This window comes from Zeus faber, assembly GCF_960531495.2.
Source record: "Zeus faber genome assembly, chromosome: 5".
Lineage (NCBI taxonomy): Eukaryota > Metazoa > Chordata > Actinopteri > Zeiformes > Zeidae > Zeus > Zeus faber.
Genome location: NC_137192.1, coordinates 15,678,469 through 15,705,484, shown reverse-complemented (window position 1 = coordinate 15,705,484; position 27,016 = coordinate 15,678,469). Strand labels below are relative to the sequence as shown.

At 42.1% G+C, this 27,016-nt stretch overlaps 2 protein-coding genes and 1 long non-coding RNA gene across 4 annotated transcripts; 2 read left to right on the top strand and 1 right to left on the bottom strand.

Moving 5' to 3' along the window:
- Positions 1-1,147: 1,147 nt before the first annotated feature.
- ddi2 (DNA-damage inducible protein 2) lies at positions 1,148-8,967 on the bottom strand. Of its 2 annotated transcripts, XM_080000028.1 has the most exons (10): positions 8,593-8,967; positions 7,053-7,182; positions 6,473-6,865; positions 6,257-6,383; positions 6,000-6,127; positions 5,637-5,765; positions 5,376-5,479; positions 4,702-4,894; positions 4,025-4,075; positions 3,644-3,738 (listed from the first exon to the last, which is right to left on the bottom strand). In XM_080000028.1, the coding sequence occupies exons 1-9, from the start codon at positions 8,728-8,730 to the stop codon at positions 4,065-4,067; spliced, it is 1,353 nt and encodes a 450-aa protein (XP_079856154.1). In that variant the 5' UTR covers positions 8,731-8,967; the 3' UTR covers positions 3,644-3,738; positions 4,025-4,064. The 2 variants fall into 2 exon arrangements, with proteins under 2 accessions (XP_079856153.1, XP_079856154.1); XM_080000027.1 differs by lacking the exon at positions 4,025-4,075 and having other exon boundaries at positions 1,148-3,738.
- Positions 8,968-18,373: 9,406 nt separating this feature from the next.
- LOC307230878 lies at positions 18,374-19,657 on the top strand. The gene is made up of 4 exons (XR_013844174.1): positions 18,374-18,462; positions 18,594-18,664; positions 18,847-18,963; positions 19,267-19,657. It is a non-coding gene; the product is annotated as an uncharacterized lncRNA (long non-coding RNA).
- A 340-nt stretch (positions 19,658-19,997) lies between these two features.
- Positions 19,998-26,763, top strand: arl8ba (ADP-ribosylation factor-like 8Ba). The gene is made up of 7 exons (XM_080000326.1): positions 19,998-20,204; positions 21,860-21,940; positions 22,150-22,223; positions 22,400-22,493; positions 22,903-22,970; positions 25,333-25,403; positions 25,522-26,763. Exons 1-7 carry the CDS (start codon positions 20,082-20,084, stop codon positions 25,569-25,571), a joined length of 561 nt encoding a protein of 186 aa, XP_079856452.1. The 5' UTR covers positions 19,998-20,081; the 3' UTR covers positions 25,572-26,763.
- The last annotated feature ends 253 nt before the right edge of the window (positions 26,764-27,016 follow it).

Below are 27,016 nucleotides of genomic sequence, written 5' to 3'. Positions count from 1 at the left end.
GCCTTTCAAGCCTCCATTCATTTGTATATCACAGAGAGCTCTTCGTGACCACGGCACAAGAGCAAAGCCAACTTACAAACATTGAGGTACTTGGATTGAAATGATACTTCATCCTCGACTGGATCTGTCGCCCTGCGGAAGAAATGTAGTCAGTAAAAAAAAAAGGGAACAAAGACGACAGCACAGACATCTTGTCTCAAACTAAGTTATTTCTCGTACCCTTTGATTTCGTTCTGATAAGTCGATGGTGAAGAACATTCGGAGCCCTCGTAATAGAGGCCGAGGACCGACAACAGCTTGTGCACAGGAAACGTCATTCTTCCAAAATCCCACGCGTCACCTGAGGCCTCGGACCCGAGCGCTGAGGCGAGATCCAAAGTGCTGAAAACAAGGGAAATTAATGTGGCCAGCGTTCCACATGATACTGAAATTGTAAAGTATTCAAGCAGAGGCAATTTTCTCTATACCCAGAAACGCATTCATTTTCGGACAGACCGTCCTCCGTTTCTTTTTCGAGGCTGCACGCATTCTGTGCACCGTTGGCTTCTTGGGATGCATCCGCCACAGGGAGACTTGACCCCTCCATCGCCTTGCCTGGTGCTGGTGTTGAATTATGGTCAGGGTGGACCCCAAAATATGAATATATGCTGGCAACCAAGTCGCTAATCCCACCGTCCCGATCACCACGGAGCAAATCTTCACCAGGGTGTTCAGCCATTGTGTCCTTATTTCCAGTTTGGGGATTATTCCATGACAGTGACACTAAGGTGCTGTGTATTGAAAGCTCTTTAATTTACCTTACAACCAGCACAAGTTATTCCCCTCAGGCCACAGCACATGATGTGCGTTTCAAACTGCAATCAGCAACAAGCTGCAGGTGTGCACATTTGAAAGCGAGGAGTTGCTGCCTCATTGTACATGCCCCCAAATTAAAAAAAACAACCTGCATTTCAGTGCATGGTGCATTCTACATGCGTGGAAGGGATTTTGGAATTAGTTTATATCAAGCAATTTACGTAGTTCACTAAATAAATATTTCATCAGATTCAAATTCGCAGGATTATAAAATGGGCCTATGGCCTTAATAAACCAAAATACTACATAATTATACACACAATTATACAAAGAGTAGTTTCACTTTATTTCAATTTAAAATTCAGTACAAGATAAAAGTAAAATAATTTGCCTGAAGTTTGTGTATAATCCACATGTCAACCAAAACGCTTCGATGGATATAAAAGGTATATATTTTACCCGATAACAGAAAATGGTTACGGTTATTCAAGGTATGGACAGTAATGATAATTTGACACAACATAAAAAGTAAGATTTAATCTGAAAGGGACCTATTAATATCCCCCTAATCTACAATTGCCTTTCATAAATCGGTAATGAGACCACTCTTTAACGCACATAGAGATCGGTGAAAAATAAGATCAATCTAGATCAGATTTGAAAATTAAAACTCTTGGCCCGTTTGTGCAAAGATGGCACTGAACAAGGTGGTTGCTCTAGCTATTTGTCACTTTTTCCCCCCCAGAATCGCAGGGGATTAACAGGAGAAAATGCTTCAGAGATTTTCGAAATGCAGAACTTTCCACTTTAATAGTGAAACAAACAAAGCAACCAATTTTAGAAAACAAAGTTATTTTCACAGGCCACATTTGTGCTGACGTGTCTTAAGCTCGTCTGGAACAGGGACAAGAGCTTCAATTTTAACACAATGTCATTTCATCTGCAGTTATACTATATCAATACTTACCCACACTCTAGACAAAAGTAAGCACCTTTATTGAGACCTGCATGTTTTCGACGGGGATATTACAGGAATTAAGATTCATTCAACAATATCATGGGTTGAAAGGGCAAAACATTAACCTACCAGACCAAATCTCTAAAAACTTGGGTGGGCACCCACCGCATCTGCATGCAAACAAACCTCACATATCTTCTAAATCCAGGAAAAGCAATATCATTTGTCTTGTTGGTGTTGTTTTCTAAGAGACAGCATCAACCTGCATGTTGATGAGGGAATGGAGACATCTGTGTCAATAACAGGGTGACCTATAAATAAGACGGGCGTTGGAAGGGGAGGCTGAGGACTCTGGTGTCACTGGCTTAGGAGAGTCTAGGGGGGCACAGTGATATTGCGAGCTAGTAGTGCCAGCAGAGCCAGCTCCACAACGCCGTGGGCTTGTTCCAGTGCCTCCGCAGCCTCCCCGGCAGAAAACCCTGCCGCCTGGATCCTCTGGACGTGCTCAGCTGGAAACTGTTCTGTAAAGGGACGAAATACAGAGAGCACAGGGGCCGGCGATGAGGGCGGAGGAGTCTGAGCGGCAGCAGGGGCGGGGGCTGGGGCGGCCTCCTCAGGAGAAGCGACAGCCATCGGCAGAGGGGTCTGAGCGGGGAGCTCAGACTGAATGCCAAGACTATCCGGGGTGCAGGTGCCGGAGGCTCTCCCGTCTGCCACCCCTCGCCCCTGCTGCCCCTCAGGGGGCTCTCTGACCTCCAGGTCCCCCTCTGAAGACGCAGGAAGTTCTGGCTCAGGCCCAGGAAAGCTCACATCACCCATGTCATCTTTCTCGCCTCCGTCCTCCCGCCTCTCCCAGGAGCCATCTGAGCACTGCGGGTGTCTCGGTCCCTCCGCAGTCTCTGCCACGTTGCTAAGCAGGTGCTCGTCCTGGCAAGAGGTGCCCGGTGCTAGACAACCAGATGGTGCGTCATCAGGTAGAGCAGCATAGTTGGCTTTGGCATCGCTGGGTTCTGCACTGGGTACAATGGCAGTATAAGAGGAAGGCTGAGCGTCAGGGGTCTGGGTGCAGGGCTCATGGGTGAGGCTGTCATCCAGCCCATCTGCGTCCTGCCTGGAGAGCTGCATCGGGGAGCAGGAGGCGCTGCGGTCCTGGCTGCCCGGGTGAGCATGGCTGTTGGACACCAGCAGCTCATGAAGCTCCAGCAGAGCAGCTGCCAGTGATGGGATGCTGTCGGAGCTGGAGCAACGCTCTCCCTCGGGCTGGACCCTCTCCACTGAAATGACATCCTCCGGTACACTGGGAGACTCCATCTCAGAAACGTAGGGATCAGCAACCACGTCAGTATCACCAGGTGGAGCAGAACCAGCAGGAAAAGGACCATGGTGGGGGAAGAATGGATTGGGTAAGGGTTGATATTCACCTCCCTCTTCTCCTATGTGGCTCAGCTGGGCAGGAGCAGGTTTACAGGTCTGTGCAGCTTCGGCCATGACACATCCATCCACCTCCTGGTCCATGGGCTGGGTGGGAGAAAGTTCCCCTGGACCGGGGATCATCCCACCTGACTCTGTATCCATCTCTGTTGGTCTGGGTGGTGCATCAACCTCTGGCTCTTCCAAGGATGGAGGTCCCCTGCTGTCTGTGGGGGGGTTGTGTTCAGACAGGTCTTTTGCTGAGGAAAACGCTACGGGTGCCGAGGAGGAGCTGGCAACAGGAGAGAGAGTGTCATGGGGAACCTGAAGGGGTGAAGAGGCAGTTTCCTCTCCCCGGGATAAAAGCCCTGAAGGCCCCTGGAAGCCAGGAGGGTCCAGGCACGGCCCTGGTGTTTGGGCCGGCTGCACAGAGTCCAGGGCAGATTCCGGGACATCCAGAGTAAGACCGGAGCAAGTGCTTTGGGAAGTGGAGGTGGATTGAGACATTTGGTTCAGGATTCTGGGCAATGGGATTGGAGGGGGTTTTGGTGAGGTAGTTTGTCCATCTGCAGTGTCTATTGAAACAGAAAATGCAATTTGTGAGATTCCATACTATATCTGAAAATTTCAATGGACTCTTGTCTTGGTACCTTGGTAATTGTTCATTTTGGTTTTGAATATATATGTACAGTGATTAAACATATATTATATAGTAAATCATTGTTAGGTTGCTTTCCCGACATCAAATTGTGAATAAATGAAAGCAAAACTAATGGCATCTGCCCAGCAAAACAAAACATCTAAGCCAAACAAAAGGTAGAAGGCAATGGACTAAGCATTCTTTCTGTAGATTTGCAGTACCTGGTTGGTAGGGCCCACTCCAGCTGTCTCTCCAAATGCATCAGTGCTGTCCTGCTCACAGTTAGGGCACACAGCACACACAGCATGCAAAGGGACGCAGAGTTAGCACTCACACCAAGCATGCACGACTGTCAGGCTTTCCACACATAGTGAAAAGGGTCAGCTAAGAGAACAGCTACGACCCATGACCTAAACAAAGGGTCACAGTGTAATTGCATTGCCTGTCATCAAACCTCGGGGAGCCACATTTGACTTAGAGATATTTCAGTGACACATTTGATTAGACTGCTTTACTGAATAGGAATAATTGATTAAGATAAAACAGATTGATTGGAATAACAGTGACAGATAAGTGCAATAACGCAACCCAACCTAAAGGCCTAATCTTAGCTAAGAAAGGAATTATCTTCTATATCGTGTCATTCCTCTCATTCCGCCCTGGAGTGATTCTAAGGCGTATTTATTTTGCTAAGGTGATGACATGGAGCGAGTGTGTGATTGAAAATTCAGATGACTGCACGAACACTGACTGAGAGTCGAGACTCTCAACGAAGCTTAAAAAAAAAAAATAATAATAAAAAAGCACATGCAAATGTCATTCATTGCTGGGATGAAAAATGTTTCAACGAAAAACAAACTGCCAAACCATTAAAGAGGCGGCACAACACTAGGCTTACCGCTTTCCTGTATAGATCTCTGGAGTGCCTCTGCCAGTTCTCTGTCGGCTATCTCATCTGGACGGGCGTCTTCACGGCCTTCCGCCCCATAGGCCAGTCGGGCACACTCGGGCAGCTCTGCTTCAGGCAGGAAGCGTGTTTCGGTGCCTGTTGTTCCGATAAGGAGTACGTTCTTCTTCAGATCGATGGAACACTAGGAAAAGTGGGACAAATGGGTGTAAAACTGATCTTGGTCAAAAATGTAATGCAATTGCTCAATGCACATTTGGCTACGACTAGAGCCGTCACAATGTTATATATTTGCCTGATTCCACAATAATGTCTCCAGTCAAATTTAATGGGAGTTCTAGACCAATGTTATAAATGTCCATCAGTGGGGTTGAGAATTAACTATATAACCAAATTGTTTATTGTCAAAAAACGTCTCTCTGTTGCAATTGTTATACATGTATTATAATAATAATAATAATAATAATAAAAATAATAATAATAATAATTATTATTATTATTATTATTTTCATTATTAATAATAATAATAATAATAATAATAATAATAATAACAACAATAATAATTAAAAAAATATCATTCATTTGTTAATCATAATTGTATGACAATTAATTGTCAACTAAATTATAATTGTGACTGTGCCAGCTAGAACAGAAAGAATTCAAACCTGGTGCCTTTTCAACATATCGAGACCAAGTAGCATGTCCATTGGCTGGTCTTCCAGGATGGAGAAAGAACATGGTAGGAAGTCTCCTTCTATCTGGACTTGAGCTGCAGGTGCGCAACAGTACAATTTTTAGCTACATTAAAATATGCATGTGTCTATGGGTGCAGTTGATATTTCCCTGGCGGCCATAGCTGTGCACATGAATAAAAATACATTACTCAATACTAAACAGAGTTCAAAACAGGAAAAAAAGACACCCACCTAGATGAACTCTGCCAATGATTTTCTGGGTCCCCACACCCTTGGCAATCCCAGCCCAGCGGCGATCCACCAGACGCATTATGTTACAGCGCTCAGCACACGCCTGGCTCATGATTGTCATCTGGGCTCCTTTGAGGGAAAAATACAAAAAAGCAGACTGAGAAAAAACGAAAATAATCATGTAATAATCATCATTATTATCATTATGTAATAAAATGAAATTCTGAAAAAGAATAGAAAGTACTACTAATTTGAAAAAAGTGGAACCTCAATAAACTTCATGATTCCAAACATGTTTGATATCATAGTTATGGTATAAATAAAATAGACAGATTGTTCAAAAGAGGATTCAAATCTCATTACCTGAATCCACAAAAGCCTTCACTGGGTGCCCATTGACTCTGCAGTTGATGTAGAGCATCACCACCTGTCCAAAGCTCTCTGGGGCCTCCTCCATTGCAATGGTCATGTTTTCTTCCACATTGTGTTGCCTTGAAAACAGAAATCCACCTGGACATTGCTATGACCTGTTACGTGTTCAAAACTTATATACCAACACTATGTGTGTGTGTGTGTGTGTGTGTGTGTGTGTGTGTTTTATTGTATCAAATTAACTATACCTGATGTCCTCTTCAATCTTTGCCTGAGCATCCAAATCAAAAGGATCAGCAGTCAGGAGTCGGATTCGTTCTTGCTCTCTCCGGGCCCGATCCTGCTGTTGTTCCAACAGCACTTTGGTGAAACGTTCTAGGGCAAAACCATAGATCAGCATCTGCCTTAAAAGCACAGAACCCTTCCGACCAATGGTTAATTTCAAAACAAACTGTCTTATTCACCTAGGTCTCCACTCAGCAAGGCCTCAGCCAGCGGTGGGTTTCGCTCCTTGAGGAGCGACAGCTCATGTGGATTGGACAACAGCATCTGCTGGAGTAAGGCAGGGTCATCCAGTCCCTGCATAGAGGAGCTAGAGCCACGTAAGGCCATTGGTGTAGATGGTTGTGGAGCATTTTGCTGCTGCGGCTGCTGCTGTTGTGGTTGTTGTTGTTGTTGTTGTTGTTGTTGTTGCTGCTGCTGCTGCTGCTGCTGCTGTTGCTGCTGCTGCAGTGGCGTCGGTGGCGGCAGGGGCTGCTGCTGGGGAGCTTGATGCGACTGCCTTGGGGCAGCACGTTGACTGGTCGAAGAGGAGGTGCCTGGTACTGTAATGGAACTGAAATCAATGTGTGGCAGACCTAGGAAGCAAAGAGGTAAGCCAGAAAAAGGTTATCAAGTTGCAGAAGCAAGTACTTGTGGATGCTTCATTGATATGAACTGTGCTTTCTGGCTATGTACAAGGATTAAAACCACATTGAGCACAGGAAGTTAATAACAGGCTCATAGTCAATTAACTATGAGGGATTATCTTTTACATTATTTTACCTGGGAAGGATGGCTGACTCGGTGGCGGTCTCCTGTCTGCTTGTCTGAGAACAACTACATCTCCATCTTTCACCCCGTAGTTACCCAAGGCACGAGTCAAGTCTTTCAGAGGTTGCTCTATGTATAAGACCTGTGTCAAGGCAGAAAATAACAAGAATAAAATAATGAGATTCAAGATTTAAGAGGTTTATTCGTCACATACATATACATACTTCCAAACATATATGCAGAGAAATGTCAGTGCAACGCACCTGGTGATTATGCACAATATGTTCTAAACTGAACACAATCGCTACCTAATTTCTACTTGACTAACTAACTGAAACTAACTGATTCCTAAAACGTAAAGCAGTAAGTAAATAGAATAATAAAAATAAAATAAAATAACTCAAAAGTAATACAGAGTGGGGGTATAAAATATAAATAAAGGGAATAGAATGATGTATAATGGATAGGCTATTATGTATATACAGATATATGCATTAAAGTGGCATGTGAATAAAGTAAGGTAGTGTGTGCAGAGATGTACAGTATAGTATACAACAGTACGGCGCAGTAATACAGTAACATGGAACACAACAGCAATACAACACAGTATGCAGTTACCCAGAACAGTGATACAGTATGCAGTACAGTATGCTAAATACCGTACAGTAAGGCAGTGGGGCCTATGTGGTGTCTCTGTGAGGACCCCTGGTAAGTTCAGCGTTGAACAATGATGTAACAAAACTGTAAATGGTTCAGCTTCTTCCCACATGCCATTTCACTTAGGAGCAGCTGACTGTGTTCCTGCCATACATGTAGATTCATTCATTCACTGGAAATATCCACTAGCTGAATATTTATCAATTTATTATTTATCAGTAGCAGTAGCATCAGTAGCATATTTAAAGACACTCTTTAGATATGCTGCTTACAGGTTGTACACATTGTAAATACTGTTTATTGTCGTTTATTACAGATTCTATCCAGTTGATATAAATATTTCTTACATTTTTCATTACTTTTGTATCTATTTTTACATTTTAATTTATGTTCTGCAGTAATGTTATTGTTGTCACTGACAAGCAGAGTCAAATTCGTTGTGTGTGTAAGCATACTTGGCCAATAAAGCCTGGTTCGGACTCAATGTAAACCAAACCACAAAAATTCCGATTGACCCTTCATTAACCAATTCATTTATCTGTGTGGCTCTCGCTCAAGCCGATTATACCTTAAGACAACTGCACCTATCTTAAGATTCAAGACATTGGGAGTTCTTTGCGACCCGATGGCCAATCGTCCATGTGTCCACGTTTGTACTATTTTATCATGCTCTTAGACGTTGGCTGAAGCAGAAAGGTTGCTAGCAGAGTGACGAACGTAATTGTTGTTGGTCTAAAATCGAGTTAATCTAGTTACTGTGCACTTCCGCGTGTTTACAGAGCTCGGGTTACGCAACGGTCCATAAAAATGAAACTGCAAATGTGCGACTCATGCTAGCAGGCTTAGCTTAGCTCGGTCCCTATAGTTATTCCGCGTCTATTTCAGCTGGCCTCACCTGTATTTCCCGTGCCGGGATTCCCGATTCCAGTTCACAGAGCGCCACAAAGTCTCTTAACTCCAGCTCCGGAGAAACATCGAGGGCAAAGGTAGTTTCTGGGCTATCCCTCGGCGCGCAGAATACCGTCACCAGCATTGCTTTTCTGGGGCGAAAACCACTGAATTGCTAGAATGACACTCCACGAACAGTAGTTTCTTCCAATGAAGAACAAATGAACGTGCTTTGTACGTGCCTTACGGGCTGCTTTAACCCAATAATATATATATATAAATATACATATATATATAAATATATGTATATATGCCGATAAAAGTTTATTCAGGCTAAACTATGAAGCACTCAACATATGAGCCACTCTAAACCAGTGGTCGTTTCCGTTTATCAACAACAATGAGCACTCTCAGCTTGTGCCGTATTTTGTGTCCCGTTTACGACACGTCGTAATTATAGACGCCTCGGTAGTAAAAGCCGAGGTGTGTGACATGTGAATCCATCTGGTGCATGAAGTGAATCACGTGTTGACTTTAAAATAGAACATTTATTTTAGGGATATTTTGTTGATAAATGATGCTGAATTCCGCGGGGATCAATAAAGTCCCATCTTATTTTATGATTCAATACTATGTATGTTATAAACCATTAGGTTTATTGTATACTGCCCATTTTTCTATGTGTTCATAATTATTTTGGTTGATTGCCTATTGCCAAAAAAAAAAAAAAAAAAAAAAAAAAAAATATATATATATATATATATATATATATATATATATATATATATATATATATATATATATATAATAATAATAATAAAATTATTATTATGATTATTATGATTATTATGATTATTATTATTGCTTAATGTAGTGCACACACCGTATAGGATTTAGAAAGGTCACACAGGGGTTCACAGACTCTAGTACACACTATAGGAGCCAAGTCGGAGGATTCAACATAATAAAAACCTGATATTCTTCTGTGGTATTTCTAATGGCTGCCAATGACGCAAAGATTTCCTCGCGATTAAGATCCTTTGCACAAACTGTTTAGATTAAAGTTACAGTTATTTACAGAACTGTGAATTAGAGGAGTTGTGTATTCTTTTAGCATTCATAATTTACTATGTTGTAACCTTAATTGTCAGGTTTTAACACGTTTTTCTTCACTCTAATAATTTCCCGCAAGATTAATTATTAAAGTAGTCGTGAATGACATCGCTTTTTAACTTCAGTATCGGCAGATACCGTTCCAATCCAAACAGCAGATGTTGTCACTAGAACACAACCATTGATATGGGTTTTTTTCCATCAGAAAAATTTAATGTTTCAATGTAAAAAAACAACAATAACAAAAGAGTAAATAAAGTTGCTTTTCTTTAATATCTTACATGCTAGATATGGCTGTAACTACCAGGTTTTAGCGATGGGTATGTTCTCTGATTTAACTCCCTGTTTTAGCCAGGCACCAAAATCAAAATCTGTTATCACTATTGGTAGGGATTTGTTCTTTGCATCCACCCATCCATCCATCCACCCATCCATCTATCCACCCATCCATCCATCCATCCATCCGCTCTCCCACTATTCACACATGGAGGGTATAGGGTCCTCAAATATCCTAACCTGCAGGTGTGTGGAGGTGGGGGGAAATAGGAGGACCCCAAGGAAAGCCACACAAACACAGGGAGAACAGCACACGAACAGACGAGCTGCTAGAGGCGATAATACCTGCTGGGAGTGGTGAGACAGCGGCGTCTTTTTTGGAGCATTGCAAATGAGGCAGCGCTGGTCGGCCCCTTCACCCCAGTTTACCGTCAATCTCTACGTCGAGGCATGAACAACCAGCAGATAGGATCGGAAGATTCTGCGTGTTTCTTTGAACATCCTTTGCAAGCCACCTACAACCTGCGTGGTTTTATTTCAAATGTTAATCTAGACTCTGTGTGTTTTTTTTCCATGTGTCTTTGTGTCTTTTAAAAGAAATATGCCGGATACCAAGATTTGATTTTTACACTGGAAAAACAACGTAATCTGCTCGAAAGAAATATAGCAACATATCCAGTCCCCAATTCGCCATTGTTCGGTTGTTTCACAAAATGTCGGCCGTTAGTATATCAACACCCTATATTTATATGTTTAATAAAATAATCAAGACATCTGAAAATAGATCATCATAGTGAAAACAACCTTCATGTGTCAAAATGATCAAACGGTTTTAATATACAGTCGCCCTGCTACATAAATATACATGATAATAAATAAATACAGTGGATTTGAAAACCTGAATGTTGATGATATTTGATTTATGAATCATCAGAAATGATTGGAAAGCGACTCATTTTGAATACATTGCGGTAGGAGGGATATGCCCAAAGTGTCTTATTCAAACCCTCAACTACGTTTTTCAAAGGCTGTGGTGTGAAGGGTTCTGATCCCCGCTGCCTTTTTGTCTGAACAGAAACGAAAGAAGAAGAAGAATGAATGAATCACAATTCATCACCAAGTGTGAATGAGAGTGAATTCTCATCTCTATTGTCGTTTGAGTAGAATTGATGACACGTTTATTGGGGGTCGAGGCAGTCGGATCGGGGTTACAGGGTGCAAAAAGGTTCAAAAGGCAATGTTTAAAGTGACAACAGTATAAACAATAGACATGAATAAATAAGTAAATATGTAAAAAACACTGACGTGTGAATAACTCAACCAGCAGATTAATCATTGTTTAGAACAAGAAGAAAGACACAGGGGGTAGGGCTGCACCGACCTCAATTACAATTGTCGGTTAAATAAAAATCAGAAATATATTTAATTATATTCTAACTTTTAATCTTGGTTTCTAGTTTTCACTGTAAGCCGCCATTTCTTTGAACTCGGATCCAAATTTCAGTTAGGGATTCATTTCAAAACCTGCAGGGTGAGGGGGGTCAAGTGACAGAAGAAGCGTATTTCAGATGGATTGAACCAAATGAAAGAGTTCCTCAGAGGAGAGACGGTACCTAATCAGCGCTCGGCCCATTTGAGTTCATGTATTCACTTTTTTTTTGAGCTAACACATTTTTTTTTTTTTTTTTATTCGCAAGAGCTTGCTCTCCTCATTATTTTTTTTGTCAAACGCAATCAAGAAAAATTGTTATGATTGGTCTTTAATGTTATTGCCGTTTATTTACACTCACGGGTTTTAATCCACGGGTTCTGATTTGTGAAGCACGATTTAAAAATGAGGCGAGGCAACACGACTCACAAAATTAAAAATCAAATGTAGATCCAGTCACCCTCGGTTGGCTCTAAAATCCGCTTAATTGAATCCTCGTTGGTGCAAAGCGCTCACAGTGTTTAAACCAGCTTGTGTGCACGGCATGTAAGCGGAAGAGGCGCCAGCGCCAACTATTCACTATTTCACAAACAGTTTGCAAACCCTTCCCTTCAGCCACTGTTCCACATATAACGTTGTTTATTTGCTTCATGGTTGGTACGCCTGCGCGGGGGGTTGGGGAGGGCATGGCGTTTTAAACCTTTGCACTGGGGCCTTCCACAAATCACTGTCTTTCTGTTCACTTCTTGTGCTGAACAGGGTTTTTTTTTTGGTTATTTTTGCTCAGGAAGTTGTGTTTTACCGTCAGTATAGTTGCACTCTCTATTCTAGGTTGTCCACCTCCGCGGAAAAAAACAACTCGCAAAGAGAGGTGACGCCGATGCTTGTTGACGAAAGGGGGAGGCGTCCGAGGCATATGAGGTCACAAGCTCTGAAACGTCATAGCAAACTGCACATCCCATTTACCTACATTATGGGGTTTTACCTCTGAAATGGTTTTGCTTTTTTGTTATATGCCACAGTGCATTACACCGGTGCTCTCTGCTTTACATAAGACGAACATAACACTGAGGTCCCCGCTATGCTGCTACAGAAATGCAGGTTGCCACTGATATTATTATGTGCAGTACATTTTGGACGGGCGGAGGATTTCAAATGTCCGAAAGGTGCGTATGTCTTGAATTGCGTTGTAGTCGTCAGTCAGCCTGTCTTTATTTTGATGTTCCGCTTCCCGCTCTTCTTCTTTTAATCCTAGCTGATGTTGGAACGAACTTTGACGTGAGCGCATTGTTTCCTTTCACGTTTCACCTCAATCCCAGGCCAAAGGATCACTTCTGATGGGCCGGAAAGGTGTGAAAAATGCCCGGACAACCATTACCAGCCCACAGAAAACGATAAGCAATCGTGCCTATCATGCACCAAATGCAGTAAGTAACATGGAATTGATATCTTCTTATTGATCGGTTTTTGTGACCAATATTGTATTTTCTCCAAGAAACTTAAAATAATAGTTAATGATGCGGCCATAACCGTATATACACTACATATACATATACACTTTGAGCAAAAACATCTTATGCATCTGGAACTCAACAAGAATACAATTACTCAAATCAAAGTATTATATACTAAATAGTGTTACACACCCAAAAGGATCCGATGTTTTTTTTTTTTTACATTTTAGAATCAGGGAGTGAAGAGATAGTACGTTGCTTACCAATCAGCAATACCAAATGCCGGTGCCGTATAGGATTTGTTTCCAGGGAGCCCAACTCTGCACTTTGCAAATGTGATATTGGGTCTGGACTGAAAGGAGGAGGTGATTATTTAGTGCACGCATTTACACACCATCACGATTTACTGAACATAGTCATTGCATTTAATTTCTTTTGTTTCCAACATTCCACCAGAATGTTATGAATGTGACGACGGGTACTTTACCTCACGGATGAACTCGGAGTGTACTAAATGGAAGAAGTATGTAACTATGCAGTATATGACAGTCCTATGTATGCATTTTGTGCTGAGAAATTACCACCATTTCAGCTTTTCCAGCTCTCCTTTTCCAAAGGGCTTTTCATTATCTTCAGCCTGTTATCCTCCACGATAGCTGCAAAGGAAGGGGCGTGAAAGTCAACGGCTCCAAGAGCACGGATGTCATCTGCAACGAGGGGCTTGACGAAGGGACTCCCACTAACACAACCGCAGAACCAAAGAGGAGTCCAACTGGGAGCACTCTTTACACTCACAGGTCTCAGAAAGTCAACTCCACCACCAGAGGGCTGCCTCGGCGTGGGACCACGTCCCCTAACTCAGTTCTGGAGGTCACCACAGATAACAGAGGGAGGCCTATCAACTCCAGAACAGACAAAATTGGTAAAAGACCTGAATGTTTTTTTCTTTAATTGTACAACCTGCCTTTGAAATCTCTTCAGAGATCATGTAAAGTAAAAAAACTACATTTTTGTGTCCAGGAATGTCGGTCTTGCTCACAGTTGGGATAATCGGACTGTTTATATCTACTGCACTGACGTGCAAACTCATTATTGTGCCGTGTCTCAAGTCTTATCACAATTCAACAAGTAGGTCATGAAGTTTAGTATAATACACATTTATACTCATTTATTTATAATACACACTGCTGCGGGAGTTGCTGTGCACATCACGCAAAATAGCATATGCAAAAATACACGGAGGGAAAAATCCAAATATTCATAAATTAAACCTGAGAACATTTTTTATCTTTATTTTTTTCAGCAAAAGACTCAGAGTACAGGAGGCCGGTAGAGGAAAGTGGCGACAGCCGTTTGTCCTCGTAATACTGAACCCGTGGAGCCCTGACATACCACTATGGTTTAAGATTGAAAATATAAATATGAATGATCATCTTTGCTTTATTTGTGTATGTTCAAGTGGTTTTATAATATTTAATAAATAGTAAACTGTGTATTGTAAATTTGTGTTTTTTTTTTATCTAAATGATGTAATGGGGAAATTGCGTGTGTAATTCCACACATTTAAATTGCGTAAATTATGTTTGTTATAGTAGCTGAGGTAATAATGTAATTGTACGATATAATAATATTTCAGACTTTAATTATGGGTCAAAAATAATTGTAAAGATTATATGTCAGTATCTTTATTTTTATAATGGCTGATTTAAGAAAAATAATGCTTCAATTAAAAAAAAATTAAGTTTTCTTTTTATTTTTTTTGCAGTCTTTTAACTGATTCCCGCAAGTGACAGACAAGACAATACTCCCAGATGCAGCGGAAGGGAATCCCCCCCGTTCTGCCCTTTGTAAGCAACGCTCACCTCTTCTAGGTAAGAGGCGAGCGTTTCACTTCCTCTCTCTCTGCACATAAGCCTACATGGAAATCCTGCAGGTGGGAGGAGGCTTGTAAGGCGGTTTCACCAAGTCAAATGACAACTAAATAGCTGTTAATTTGATTTTTTTGTTCATTTGGCTTGACAAAACTCACTGAAACAAACAAGTGCACGACAATATTTTGGCATTGTGAGTAAAGGATGTATGTTTTTAAAGTACGTTGCCAATCGAATGTGGCAGCTGGGCACCATCTGCCACAGTTGAGAGAACAGGAGCAAAGACATCGTCATATCTCATCAATCCAATTCATAACATCACATCACATTATTAGTCAAAGAAGAATGAAGATGCTGTTGCTTGAGATAGTTGAGCATCTAAATGTGATCCAGGAAGTGAAACTATAGTCCAAAATGCTCATCCATTAACCAAAAACCACACCGCATAGTTCTGCAGAAATTTTATTTTGCACATGAGCATTTTTTCTCATCATAATGTAGAATAACACCCCTAACTAACCTTACCCTAAGCCAATTCCCACTTGGACAACTTTGCAAGGTATGTGAAATGCATGGCCATAATCTGTATAAACAAATGTATTCTTTATTTTTATTTTTTAGATATATACACATTGCAAATCGCTTTAATTGAATGCATTTAGATCCATCTCATTGATGGTTGTGCTGGCACATCTGAGATCTTTGGTGACGCGCAACTGTGTGTGGGTGATCAAGAGCGGGTGTGAATGGGTGGATGTGTGGACGCCACAGTACATTTTCAGTCTATTTTGGGGCAAAACATGAAGCGGAAAAAAAAATAAAAACGAAACAAAAAAAACATTGAATATCATTAAAAAAAAACAAGGAGCGAATTTGATCAGGTTTTTCAGGCATTCATTATTTTGACCCTTTTATTGACTTGATTGAAGAGACCAGAAACTGGAGGTTGCTGTTTCCTGCTGCCATTCTCTAGCCATAGTTACACATTGAGTGTACAATGGCAATCGCAAGAATACGGTTTAAATAAAACATGACATTACTGTTACTTGAGACGTTTAAAAACATGTGATTTTAAAGGTTTAAACGTTTACATACTACTTTTGAACACAGGGACAAGCTGCAGCAGAGTGGTAAGTTTCTCAAAAGTAAGCTGTCGGTCGTGCTATGAACAGGTATAAATTATGGGAACCAACATTTGAAGAAGGTGAGCCTATTCTTCAACATCACCCGGTGTTAGGTGTCGTGTTTTATATACAAAGAATTCATTGGACTTCATTGATATTTTTCTAATTTCTATGATGTAATATTTGCAAAACTTGTGAGCAAACCTTTGATGAGCAATGACTGTACCATTTCTTTGAAATTATTTTGTAGTAATGGAATATTTAACATACCTTATATATGAGTAAGTATCCATTTCAATTGTAAATATGTTTTTAGCGCTATTGGGTTAAAAGTTCAACGATATTTGCAACTACGGCCCCTCTCTCTGTTCTGTAGGTATGGACAACGGAGGGAATGAATGTCTTATTTGTCACGAGGTTTAGTGGCAAGAGAACCGGAATGCAGACACTGGAGGCAGACACCAGTTTTAACAGAGCTTTGACTTAAGACAGGGGAGCGGTACAAGCTCAGGTGAATCCAGGAAGAACGGACGCTCCGGGACAGGCGACAGACACACTGGCGCGGGTGACACAGGAACAGCAAACTGGCAGAGACCATAACAGGGAGGCCTGGGAGCGTGGTCGACAGTCGAAAAAATGACCCGGTGCCAGAGGTACAGTGGGGAGCGGCGGAGGGCATAGAGATGGGGAGAGAGCGGGGGCGGAGGAGAGACAGGCAGAAGCCCACCAAACACTGACATCCACGCGGGAAACGGGAAAAAAAAGGAGAAAACCAATCAAAACCACCCTCACACAGAGCGCACAGGTGGGGTCACAGGGGGGTCACGGGGGGAGCAGGCTGGGCAGGTGTGACATCATTTAAATCACAGCTATTTTATCTTCTACTTTCATTGTTGAGGAAAGCTTCCAGCGCAAGTATCTCATCGCAGGAAATAACCGTCGGTGGCTGTAATGTTCTGCCCTTTACAATCCTTTAAAGGTCCTGGACTTGGAAAGCTACGGCTCATTCCCTTCTGGTGAATAATTACCGTCTTTGAGTGTCCACAATTTTATTTTCTTTACCAAAGACTTTGTGGGTTTTTTCTGTGGGTGAACCACTTCAACATGACGTCAGCAGAGATCAGATAAATCCTTTAGAGACGACGTGAGCACTGGTCAAAATGAGGAACGTGAGTCTCCGCTTGGCTGTTGTTTGCGTTTTCTGTGCTTGGACTGTCGTTTTGGCAGAAGACTGCGGCGAACAGAAGATCAAGATTATGGGCAGATGCTGCGACCTCTGTCCTCCAGGTTAGATCCGTCCAATAATAATTCTAACCGCTGCTATGTCTTTTGTTGCTGTCGCCGTTTGAAGTTCACCTTGTGGTTTTTGAAGGGACGTTTGTGGAGAGTCATTGCTCTCGTAGCCAGAGCACGGTTTGCAGGCCCTGTGCGGACGGCTCCTACAGTTACCAGAGTGACCCCTCGGAAAGCTGTCAAACCTGCCGCACCTGTCAGCACGGTGAGGCTGGAGATAATAAACACGCGCTTCGTGGGAAAAAAATATTCGGTGGCATAATCACTCCTGAAAATAGACTGGCAGATGAAGCATAAACGTTGATACCCTGAAACAAACAAGATCTGATGCGCACCACGGACAGCAATGATACAATATAAGACGTTATTTGGGAGATTTATTTTTAATCGAAATCCCCTTTGTTTATCTGCAGAAACTGTGAGGAAATGCACAGCGACCACAGATAGACAGTGTTCCTGTCGCAACGGTTTTCTGTGCTCCAACTCTGACTGCTCGAAATGCGAGGAGAACAAAACCTGCCGACTCGGAGAGGGACTTAAAAAGACGGGCAAGTCTTGATTGTTTTTTATTTCAGTATAGGCTTAAACTGAAAATATTTATTTAACGATGATGTTGAACTGTATTACATCTTATAGAGCTTATTCTGCGTAATCCCCGGGCGTCACGACATTTCACTGCATAAATGTATGACCGTATGCATATGTATGTGACAAATAATCTCTTGAACTTGAACTTGATTACATTAAATTCATCAAAATTCAGAAAGGGACAAGTCATTTAAAAACAAATGAACAGAAGTAAAATTACGAAAAAATAATTTAAAGTCACAACAAAGTTATTAGTAGTAAAAAAAAAAAAATGCAATAATGAAAAGCATATTAAATGTAATGTAGGGCTGCAAACAAATATGTAAATTGATGCACAATCAGTGAAAATAATCTAAATTTGATCACATATGGAAATCCACAAACATTATAAGCGTTCCATAATTCTGTCATAAATGTAATTTACTACTTACTACTTTCATTTAAAAAGTATATAAATGCATACTAGTTATCTTGGTGTAATTGAACATTTAAGGTCTGCTGCCCTGTTGTCATATTTTGTAATAGATTTGCTGGGAAAGTGCTTTACCTACATGATTTATTTTGTTGAATCCATCTTGGTCTGTCTTAGATTGTTAATTGATGTGGTCGTCGCTTACATGAGCCCATTTCCTGTGACGCAGGCTACAGAGAGTTTTCATATAAATGTGAACCTTGCGCCGAAAATACATATTCCGACACAAATGATGGCGTCTGTAAGCCAATAACAAAGTAAGTGAATTTCAGAACATGTACGTTGATACGTTAAAATAATACAACATGAGCTGAGATCATTGCAGATCTTTGTGTTGAACTTAAATGAATGAATGGATGGATGGATGGATGGATGGATGGATGAACAGGTGCAGTGAAAGGGGTTTTACTGTTGCCTTTCCAGGAAACAAAACCCACAACACACTGTGTACCATTCCAGGTACGTTGATATCTAACTATTAAGCGTTCAAAGGATACTCTTAACTTCTTTGGCTCCCTTTTTGTCTTTCTTACCCAGATCCAGACGAGAATGTCGATACTGTACCAATGTCGTCCCTGGGTGTCTAAACCGCTACCGAGTCATTTGACAACGGCCACATTTTTTTATTCTCCCAAATACAGGCGTGCAAACCCCTGCGGGTTCCGGGACTCTGATTCTTGGTTCCGTGACCCTGGCCTTCACCATCTTTATTGTCGTTATTTACTTCTACACAAAGCGATCTAGGAAGCGACAAACCGGTACGGCTGCACCCAAACATGCTGTCAATCGTCGCTGAGACAGATAGAAAACTATTTACCGGACACTTGGACGAGAGCGTCCACTATAAGATATGACGTGATGTTGATTAAATACTCACTATTCTAAGTTATTACCCACAAAATGTATTCATCTTGTAGTTAATAATATGTATACACAATTGCAGGCGCATTTTGACTACGTTCAGCATGCCTTGAATGATGCTTGCAACAACCTGCAAGAAAACTTGTATCTGTGGATTGTGGATTGAATTGCATGACGTGCTCTTCCTGCTTCCTCTGCAGTGGACTGCGTTGCCGGAAACGCCCAAATGGTGCCGGTCAACACGCTGGACTGTCAGTTCTCCAAGGAAGAGAGTGGAGGCCGGCTCAATTATCCGTAACGGATGCTAGGACGCAGTTCTCCGACTTCACCGACGTTTCTCTTACAGTGTAATGGTGTGAAAGGTGCATTGTTGTGAAGAACCAGCTGCCTTTCTGTCCGACACAGACTCATGACCGTGCAGTGCCGCGGAGGTGATCAGCTAGCCTAGCCCCTGTGAAATGAGGGAAATACGCCTTCCGTATAACGATACTTGTCCATTCCCTGAGCTGTTTGTTCCTCGTTTTTATTTTGTGTGCGTGTATATTTGGTTTATTTACTGTTCATACTCTTGTACTGCCCTCGCTTCATGTTCCCCTGCTGAGCAGCTTCATTCGCCGTGGGGATTAATAAAGCGTTCATCTCATCTTCTCCCAGTGTGAAGACGTGTTTTTACAATCCATCCCACAGCTCCGCGGATGTTTTTTGCAACAGAATTACCCGTCGTGGAACACAACACACACACACACACACACACACACACACACACACACACACACACAGGGGTAAACAGGTACCTGTACACCGTCGACGGCGGCGCCCTGGCTGCACTCCCACGGCGCGCCGCATGGGGGCGCGGTCGGGGCCGCTTCCGCGTCGGTCACGTGGCGAGCTACCGTAACGCAGCGCGCTTCCCCGCAGGCGGAGTGGGGACACGCCACGGACCGGATCGGGAGGAGGAAAAAAAAAAATACACACACACACACACACGCACGCACACAAGCCGCCGACCGTCGAGATGCTGGCGCTCATGAACCGGCTTCTGGACTGGTTCAAGTCCCTGTTCTGGAAGGAGGAGATGGAGCTGACCCTGGTCGGCCTCCAGTACTCGGGGAAAACGACGTTCGTAAACGTGATCGCTGTGAGTTACCAGACGCCGGCTAACGTTAGCTTAGCTCGGTGGCTCGGCCAACGCTGAACGCCGCGGGAGATCTGTGACGTGGGGGCGGGGGGGGGTAGTTAGCCACAGGCGGGTTAGCGCCCCGTGCCAATGACCGAATACGTGATAATTGTATCCTGTCATTGTACGGGACCTTGTGGGCACGACAGCTCACCGTGAATACGCGGTCCTGGTGGGAGAGCTGCACCGGTAACCGCCGGGGGGGGGGGGGAGTTATTAGAGGAACCCAGCTCGCCCGGTCGTCCGTCGGGGATTTCGTTCGGTTCGCAGCGGGCAGGTTTAGACTTGACTCGTTGCGTCCAAGAGGCGAGCGCTTGAGATGGAGTGTACAGTGCCCGGCCCCCGTCTCGCCTGTTTGTTTGAGCGTCTGCCTCTCACCTACTAATACGTCAGTGTTTTTGTTTATGTTGGCGGTGGTGTTGTAAACGGATGCAAACCGTAAAGAATGTGTTCCCAACCCAACCCGCTGGCCCGGCAAGGCTTTGGGCATGCAGCTGGTTGCTTTAGCCCAGTGCGTTTTTTAAAACATGTGTCGTGTTGGTTAAGGTGGGGTGTGTCGCTGTTAACCACACACACACACACACACACCTAAAACACGACGTTATTGTTAAGCTGCGGATCTGAAGAGCCAACTCTTTGCGGTAAGAACGAACGACGCGGGGGAGCGGGTCCTAAAATCTCACCGTTTCAGAGCGTCGCTGGAAAAACACGGGATCCTCTTTGCATTCGCCGAGCTTTTCCCCACACCTTGTGTTTCGTTTTTATTTCTTGAGGCGTGCCTCGACGAAACACGTTTTGAGGAACGACTTTGCCGAGGGACAGAAGCGTTTGGGGCCCAACACCCGCTGCTCCTGTGTTTCTCAGGTTAGAAGGAACACTGACGTCTTACGAGGCCCATGGCAATGGTCACGAGAAGTTCATTTCTTAAAATGACAATTTGTGTGCGTATGCAAATATAAATGACACTATAAATTTCCATTACGGGCAAAAGCTTCTTGGTGAGAGCAGCTTCCCTGGGCCACATAAAGTGCAGCGCGTCTGCGTTGACAAACATGTTTTGAAACTGCGCAGGATTTCGCCCCCGTCCTTCACACCGATGCAAACGGAGGCACAGTGGGAAGTTTTCTTTTGTGTTTTTGCTGTTGAATGGGTTTGTTGAGGGGAGGTGCCTCCTGTAGTCGGTCATGAGACCTCAGCAGTCATTTCCACTTAGCTCTGTCAGGTGACTCAGCTAAGTCATGTGCTTTTATGTGTGTGTGTCCGTGCCTATGTGTCAGACAATGCATGCTCAAGTTTCTAAAAGAAGGGTGGGGTGTGCTACATAAACATCCGAGGGTGTTGGTGTTCAAAGGCATGTCACTGGACGTTCATATTATTAATTTCATTTTTTTCTGTTCTACAGACCGGCTGTACTTAATTTTCACAATTTGAAAATGTTTTCACTATAAAACTATAGGAAGATGATGATCAACGTAATACAAAGTAAAATATGATGAACTATAATATCAAGTGTCGCCTGGTGCTTCACCAGCCCCAGACACTTTGTCTTCACACACAATTTGCTGTTTTATTTTATTTTATTTTATCTTCTGTTTTGTTTTGTATGATTCTTTCAGTCTGGCCAGTTCAGTGAAGATATGATTCCGACCGTTGGGTTCAACATGAGAAAGGTCACTAAAGGAAATGTCACCATCAAGGTAGGTACATGGTTCTCTGTTTCATCTTTAATCAAGGGAAACCAGTACAAACATACCAGTATCTTAACATATATTTTATGACATTATTTTCTTTCCCCTTTCAAACAATTTTTTTTACCTCCACTCTTCTGTAAACTTCTGCCGTGATCACACCTGCCTTTCCCCTGAGGGATTAATAACGTTGCTTATCTTGTGTGTTATTCCTATAGATCTGGGATATTGGTGGGCAGCCAAGGTTCAGGAGCATGTGGGAGCGCTACTGTCGGGGAGTTAATGCAATTGTGTGAGGAACACATTTTTGACTAACTTGGATGTTTTCCAGAGACTGTTTCAACATTATTTGATATCAATTTAAAAAAATGGCACTGTGTTTGAAGCTGGCCATGCTGTCAATATATCAAAACACCAAAGCTATATGACACGAAACCCCACATATCTGCAATAATGCTTATTCTACAGATACATGGTTGATGCAGCAGATCGAGAAAAGGTGGAGGCATCCAGAAATGAACTTCATAATTTATTAGACAAACCTCAGCTGCAAGGAATACCTGTAAGTGTTTTGCCTGGATAGGCTGACAGATCCTGTTTTAATTCGTTGTACCCATCAATACTTGTGGTATCTGCTTATTCTTCTTTGTTTATCAATATCTGTGCTTGTCATTACTCATGTTAGTATGAACCTGTTTGATGTCATCTTTCACTGCACAAGTTCTGCTCCAAAAATAAGTTTACACTACACTAACAGCACCAAAAATGCGAGGATAAAATATTGAGCATTGGCTACTTGGAAGAACTGGATTGACTGACATATCCCACCATTCATTTCCAAAGTGATGCTATGAGGGAGGAACATCCAGCCAAATGTGTCCTCGAGAACCAAGTTGGAGGATGCTCTTACTTTTGACAATCACTAGTCTGTTCTTCAGTTTCCCGTCTTTTGCTTCTTTCTGCATTTTCAGGTTTTGGTGCTTGGTAACAAAAGAGACCTCCCCTCTGCTTTAGATGAGAAGCAGCTCATTGAGAAAATGTGAGTATGAAATATGACATACACATGTGCCAGGTGTGCCAAGCAGACCCATTTGCTGTTTGGAAATGTGATGAGGCTTTTCTAAATGTAAACATTTCTGTTTTTTGTTGGTTTTTTTTGCTTTTGATATCACAATAATACTGCCATTAAAAAAAATCTTTAGTCTCTTATGTGTTGTGTACACAATTAGAAAAAAATATTTCTAAGTCTGGCATTTATTTTTGTTGACAATGCTGGAACATGAATTGTAAACGTAAATACTTATTCTCTGGATATCATTTAGTTTGCGTAAGAATCATTACACTTGAAATAATGTTTTTGTTGCTACCATTGTGCAAACTGTTTCTGAGGTTGGGTCTAGTATTTAATTATCAAAACAACCACTGCCAGGGAGTGTGAGTGTGAGTGTGAGTGTGAGTGTGAGTGTGTGTGTGTGTGTGTGTGTGTGTGTGTGCGTGCGCGCATATACTTCTACTTGCTTTTTGGCAGCACTGCCACCAGGAACATATATTTTTCATTCCATTGATTATAAAAATGTACATAGTAGTGATTTGAGTGACCCGATGCTTGTAATGAATGACCCGATGCTGCTCACAATGCAAAGAGTTTACCTTTGTGTAATCGTCTGCCGCTTGTGTTGAAAACAAAGGCCACTTCTATAGGCCGCTACGCCTTTGTCAGCGACTTCCTCAATCCACGGCAATACACATGACACTGAAGTAACTTTAAAATAAGCAATGAATGACCAGAGCTCAGGCAAAGGGTTTAATCGTGGAAACACAAGTGACCTCTAAAGAGCAGCCATGAGATTCTTAATCTGTATTTATAGTGCAATTTGCAAAAATGGTTATGTTAGCATAACGGTAAAACTCTTATTTTGGAATTTAAATTAAGCATTGAATGACCAGAGCTCAGGCAAAGGGTTTAATCGTGGAAACACAAGTGACCTCGAAAGAGCAGCCATGAGATTCTTAATCTGTATTTATAGTGCAATTTGAAAAAATGGTTATGTTAACATAATGGTAAAACTCTTATTTTGGAATTTAAATTAAGATACCTTTCCATCAGTAAAGACTGAGGGAGAAGTTCTATATGTGGCTACTTAAATGTTTGTATAAAAAGGATGTTAAGCCAGATCATCAGATGTTTCACACTACAAAGCAAATGCTTTACATTTGTAGACTGAGAGAATTTCCATTACACCATATATACCAGTTAGCCGCAACATTAAAACCACTGACAGGTAAGGTCAATAACATGGATCATCTCGTTCCAGTAGCACCTGTCAAGTGGTGGGATACTTTAAGCAGCAAGTGAACAGTCAGTTCTTAAAGTTGATGTGTTGGAAGCAGGAAAAATGGGCAAGCGTAAGGATCTGAGCGACTTTGACAAGGACCAGTTTATGATGGCTACACCACTGGTTCAGAGCATCTCCAAAATGCCAGGTCTTGTAAGGTGTTCCCGGTATGCAGTGGTTAGTACCTACTAAAAGTGGTCCAAGGAAGGACAACTGGTGGACCCCCATGTGCTCATTGATGCATGTAGGAGGTGAAGTCTAGTCTACTGTTGCATAAATTACTGAAAAAGTGAATGCTGCTATGATAGAAAGGTGTCAGAACACACAGTGCATCGCAGCTTGCTGTGTATGGGGCTGTGTAGCTGCAGACCGGTCAGAGTGTCCATGCTGACCCCTGTGCACTGCACAGAACTGCACCATGGAGCAATGGAAGAAGGGGGCCTGGTCTGATGAATCACGTTTTCTCCTACATCATGTTGATGGCCGGGGTTAAGGTCTGATCCGATGGAGCATCTGTGGGATGTGCTGGAACAACAAGCCCGATCCATGGGGGCTCCACCTCGCAACTTAACAGGACTTAAAGAATCTGCTGCTAACGTCTTGGTACCAGATACCACAGGACACCTTCAGAGGTCTTGTGGAGTTTTGGCGACACGAGGGGGAACTACACAATATTTGTGGTGGTTTCAATGTTGTGGCTGATCGGTGTATATATATTTTTTGTATATATATATATATATTTTTTTTTTGTATGTATATGTGACACCTTCATGAAGTGCACTCCACCACAATGGGAGTATTGCGCCATCATAAATATACACAACAAAATCATGAACCGATCCATGCACATTATACCTTCCTCTACATATATATCTCACAGTTCTAATCAACACCTGCGCCCCGGCAAGTGCTAATTGCTTCGACCACATTGAAATTAGATGTTTTTGTCATTTGGAATTTTTCTTAGAACCTTTAAAAACACAACACAGAAAAACTAAACAGCATATAGTGGCAAACAACGCAAAAAATCTTATTTAGTGTGTTTACCTGAGCTTTTCTTCACAGGAACTTGTCAGCTATTCAAGACAGAGAAATATGCTGCTACTCTATTTCCTGCAAAGAGAAAGACAACATAGGTGAGTGATTGAAAACAAGTCTGATTTAAACACTTAAAATGTTCTCATAAGGAAAAATATATAGAATCTTGATATCTATAATTGAATTCATAAATTGATTCTCGTTGCTTTTCTCCAGATATCACACTGCAGTGGCTCATCCAGCACTCAAAATCACGGCGAAGCTGAAAGTACAAGAACTGTTTCACAGCTTTATCTGCCATGTTACCCTCATGCCGCACCCTTTCCACTCTGATGTACAGCTGTCGGTCAAACTCATGTGCTGCACTGTTCTTGTGTCACTTTTTCTTTTAATCTTATCACCAAATTGTTATATTTGATGCAGAAAATGCATTACTGAAAGATGCAATGCTGAAATTAAATGTAGGGAGTCAGAATTAGCATTACATTTCGTGTTAAGCTGCACTTGAGGTTTGAGCAAGAACCTAATTACCCTTTAGTCTCCAGGTAGTGCTGGGTGATATTGACATGATCTTTTTTTTTTATTAACAATTAAAAAACAAACAAACCCAAAAAAATCAACCTTAAAATCAAGTGAATGCGGTTTCTTGCTGAAAAATGCAGTGCACACGTGGAAAATCTCTTAACAAAATTTCTGACTGATGTGGATTGCTCTCCATGCTGCAGGCTTCTTTTTCCAACAAATTCAAAATCATATTGACCATCATGATCTATCAAAAAAAAAAAATTGGTAATCATTTATGCTATATTGCCCAGTACTACCTCCAGGCATTATCCCAATCATACCCATATGTGTATAACACTAGTTTTGGTTATTTGATAGCACCCACAGGAAGGAAGGTTCGTTCGGTTGTATGGAGCTATCAGACTATGGATGAATATTCTTCTGACCATTGAGTACGGTTCCCTGATCAAAGCTTAAATCCACATGCAGATTTTCCCATTTATCTTGTTCCAATGTGTGTGTCTGTTTGCTGGCAGACGCCTTTCTTTTCCAATGAAAAGCCCAAGGGGTTTTCTTAAGGTCATTATTTTAGAAATCAAGTGCATTAAAAGTTAGTTGCTCAGTAGGTATTTACAATTATGAAGCTGGAAAGATTTTTACTCATGTGAGATGTTTGTTTGGTTATATTGTTCTATTTAAGGTTTGAATGTACGGTGGGGGGGGCTGTAGTAGGTTGTGTCATTCACATTGGCCTAGGTCTGTTATTTGGCTCGGTGGAATGATGTCTTTAGTGCTGCCCTTGAGCTGAGAGTGTGGCGGAATTTGAAGTGCCTTGTGCAATATCTCTCATCTCTGAAGCAATGCAGCATGCAAGGTGTGCCTACCTGAGTCGGAGCAGCCAAAACACCACTAAAATGTATACAGGAAATAAAGAGGCATGCTTTTTAATTTAGACACTTTGAATCCGTCTTAAATTCAAACACAACCAAGTCTCACCACATTATATATGCAGTATACTGTACATTGTGATTGAAATAATTGTATTTTCTCCTTGTGACTCTGCTTTATATAGATGTAATTGTAAGGACATTGCTCGCAGTTGTTCTTTCATTGCGTGGCCTCCCATTGGCTGGTGTATGGTGGAAAATGTATGCAATACACTCCTTGCGTGCCGGGTCAATTAGTTTTATTCTCTCGCCATTCCTCT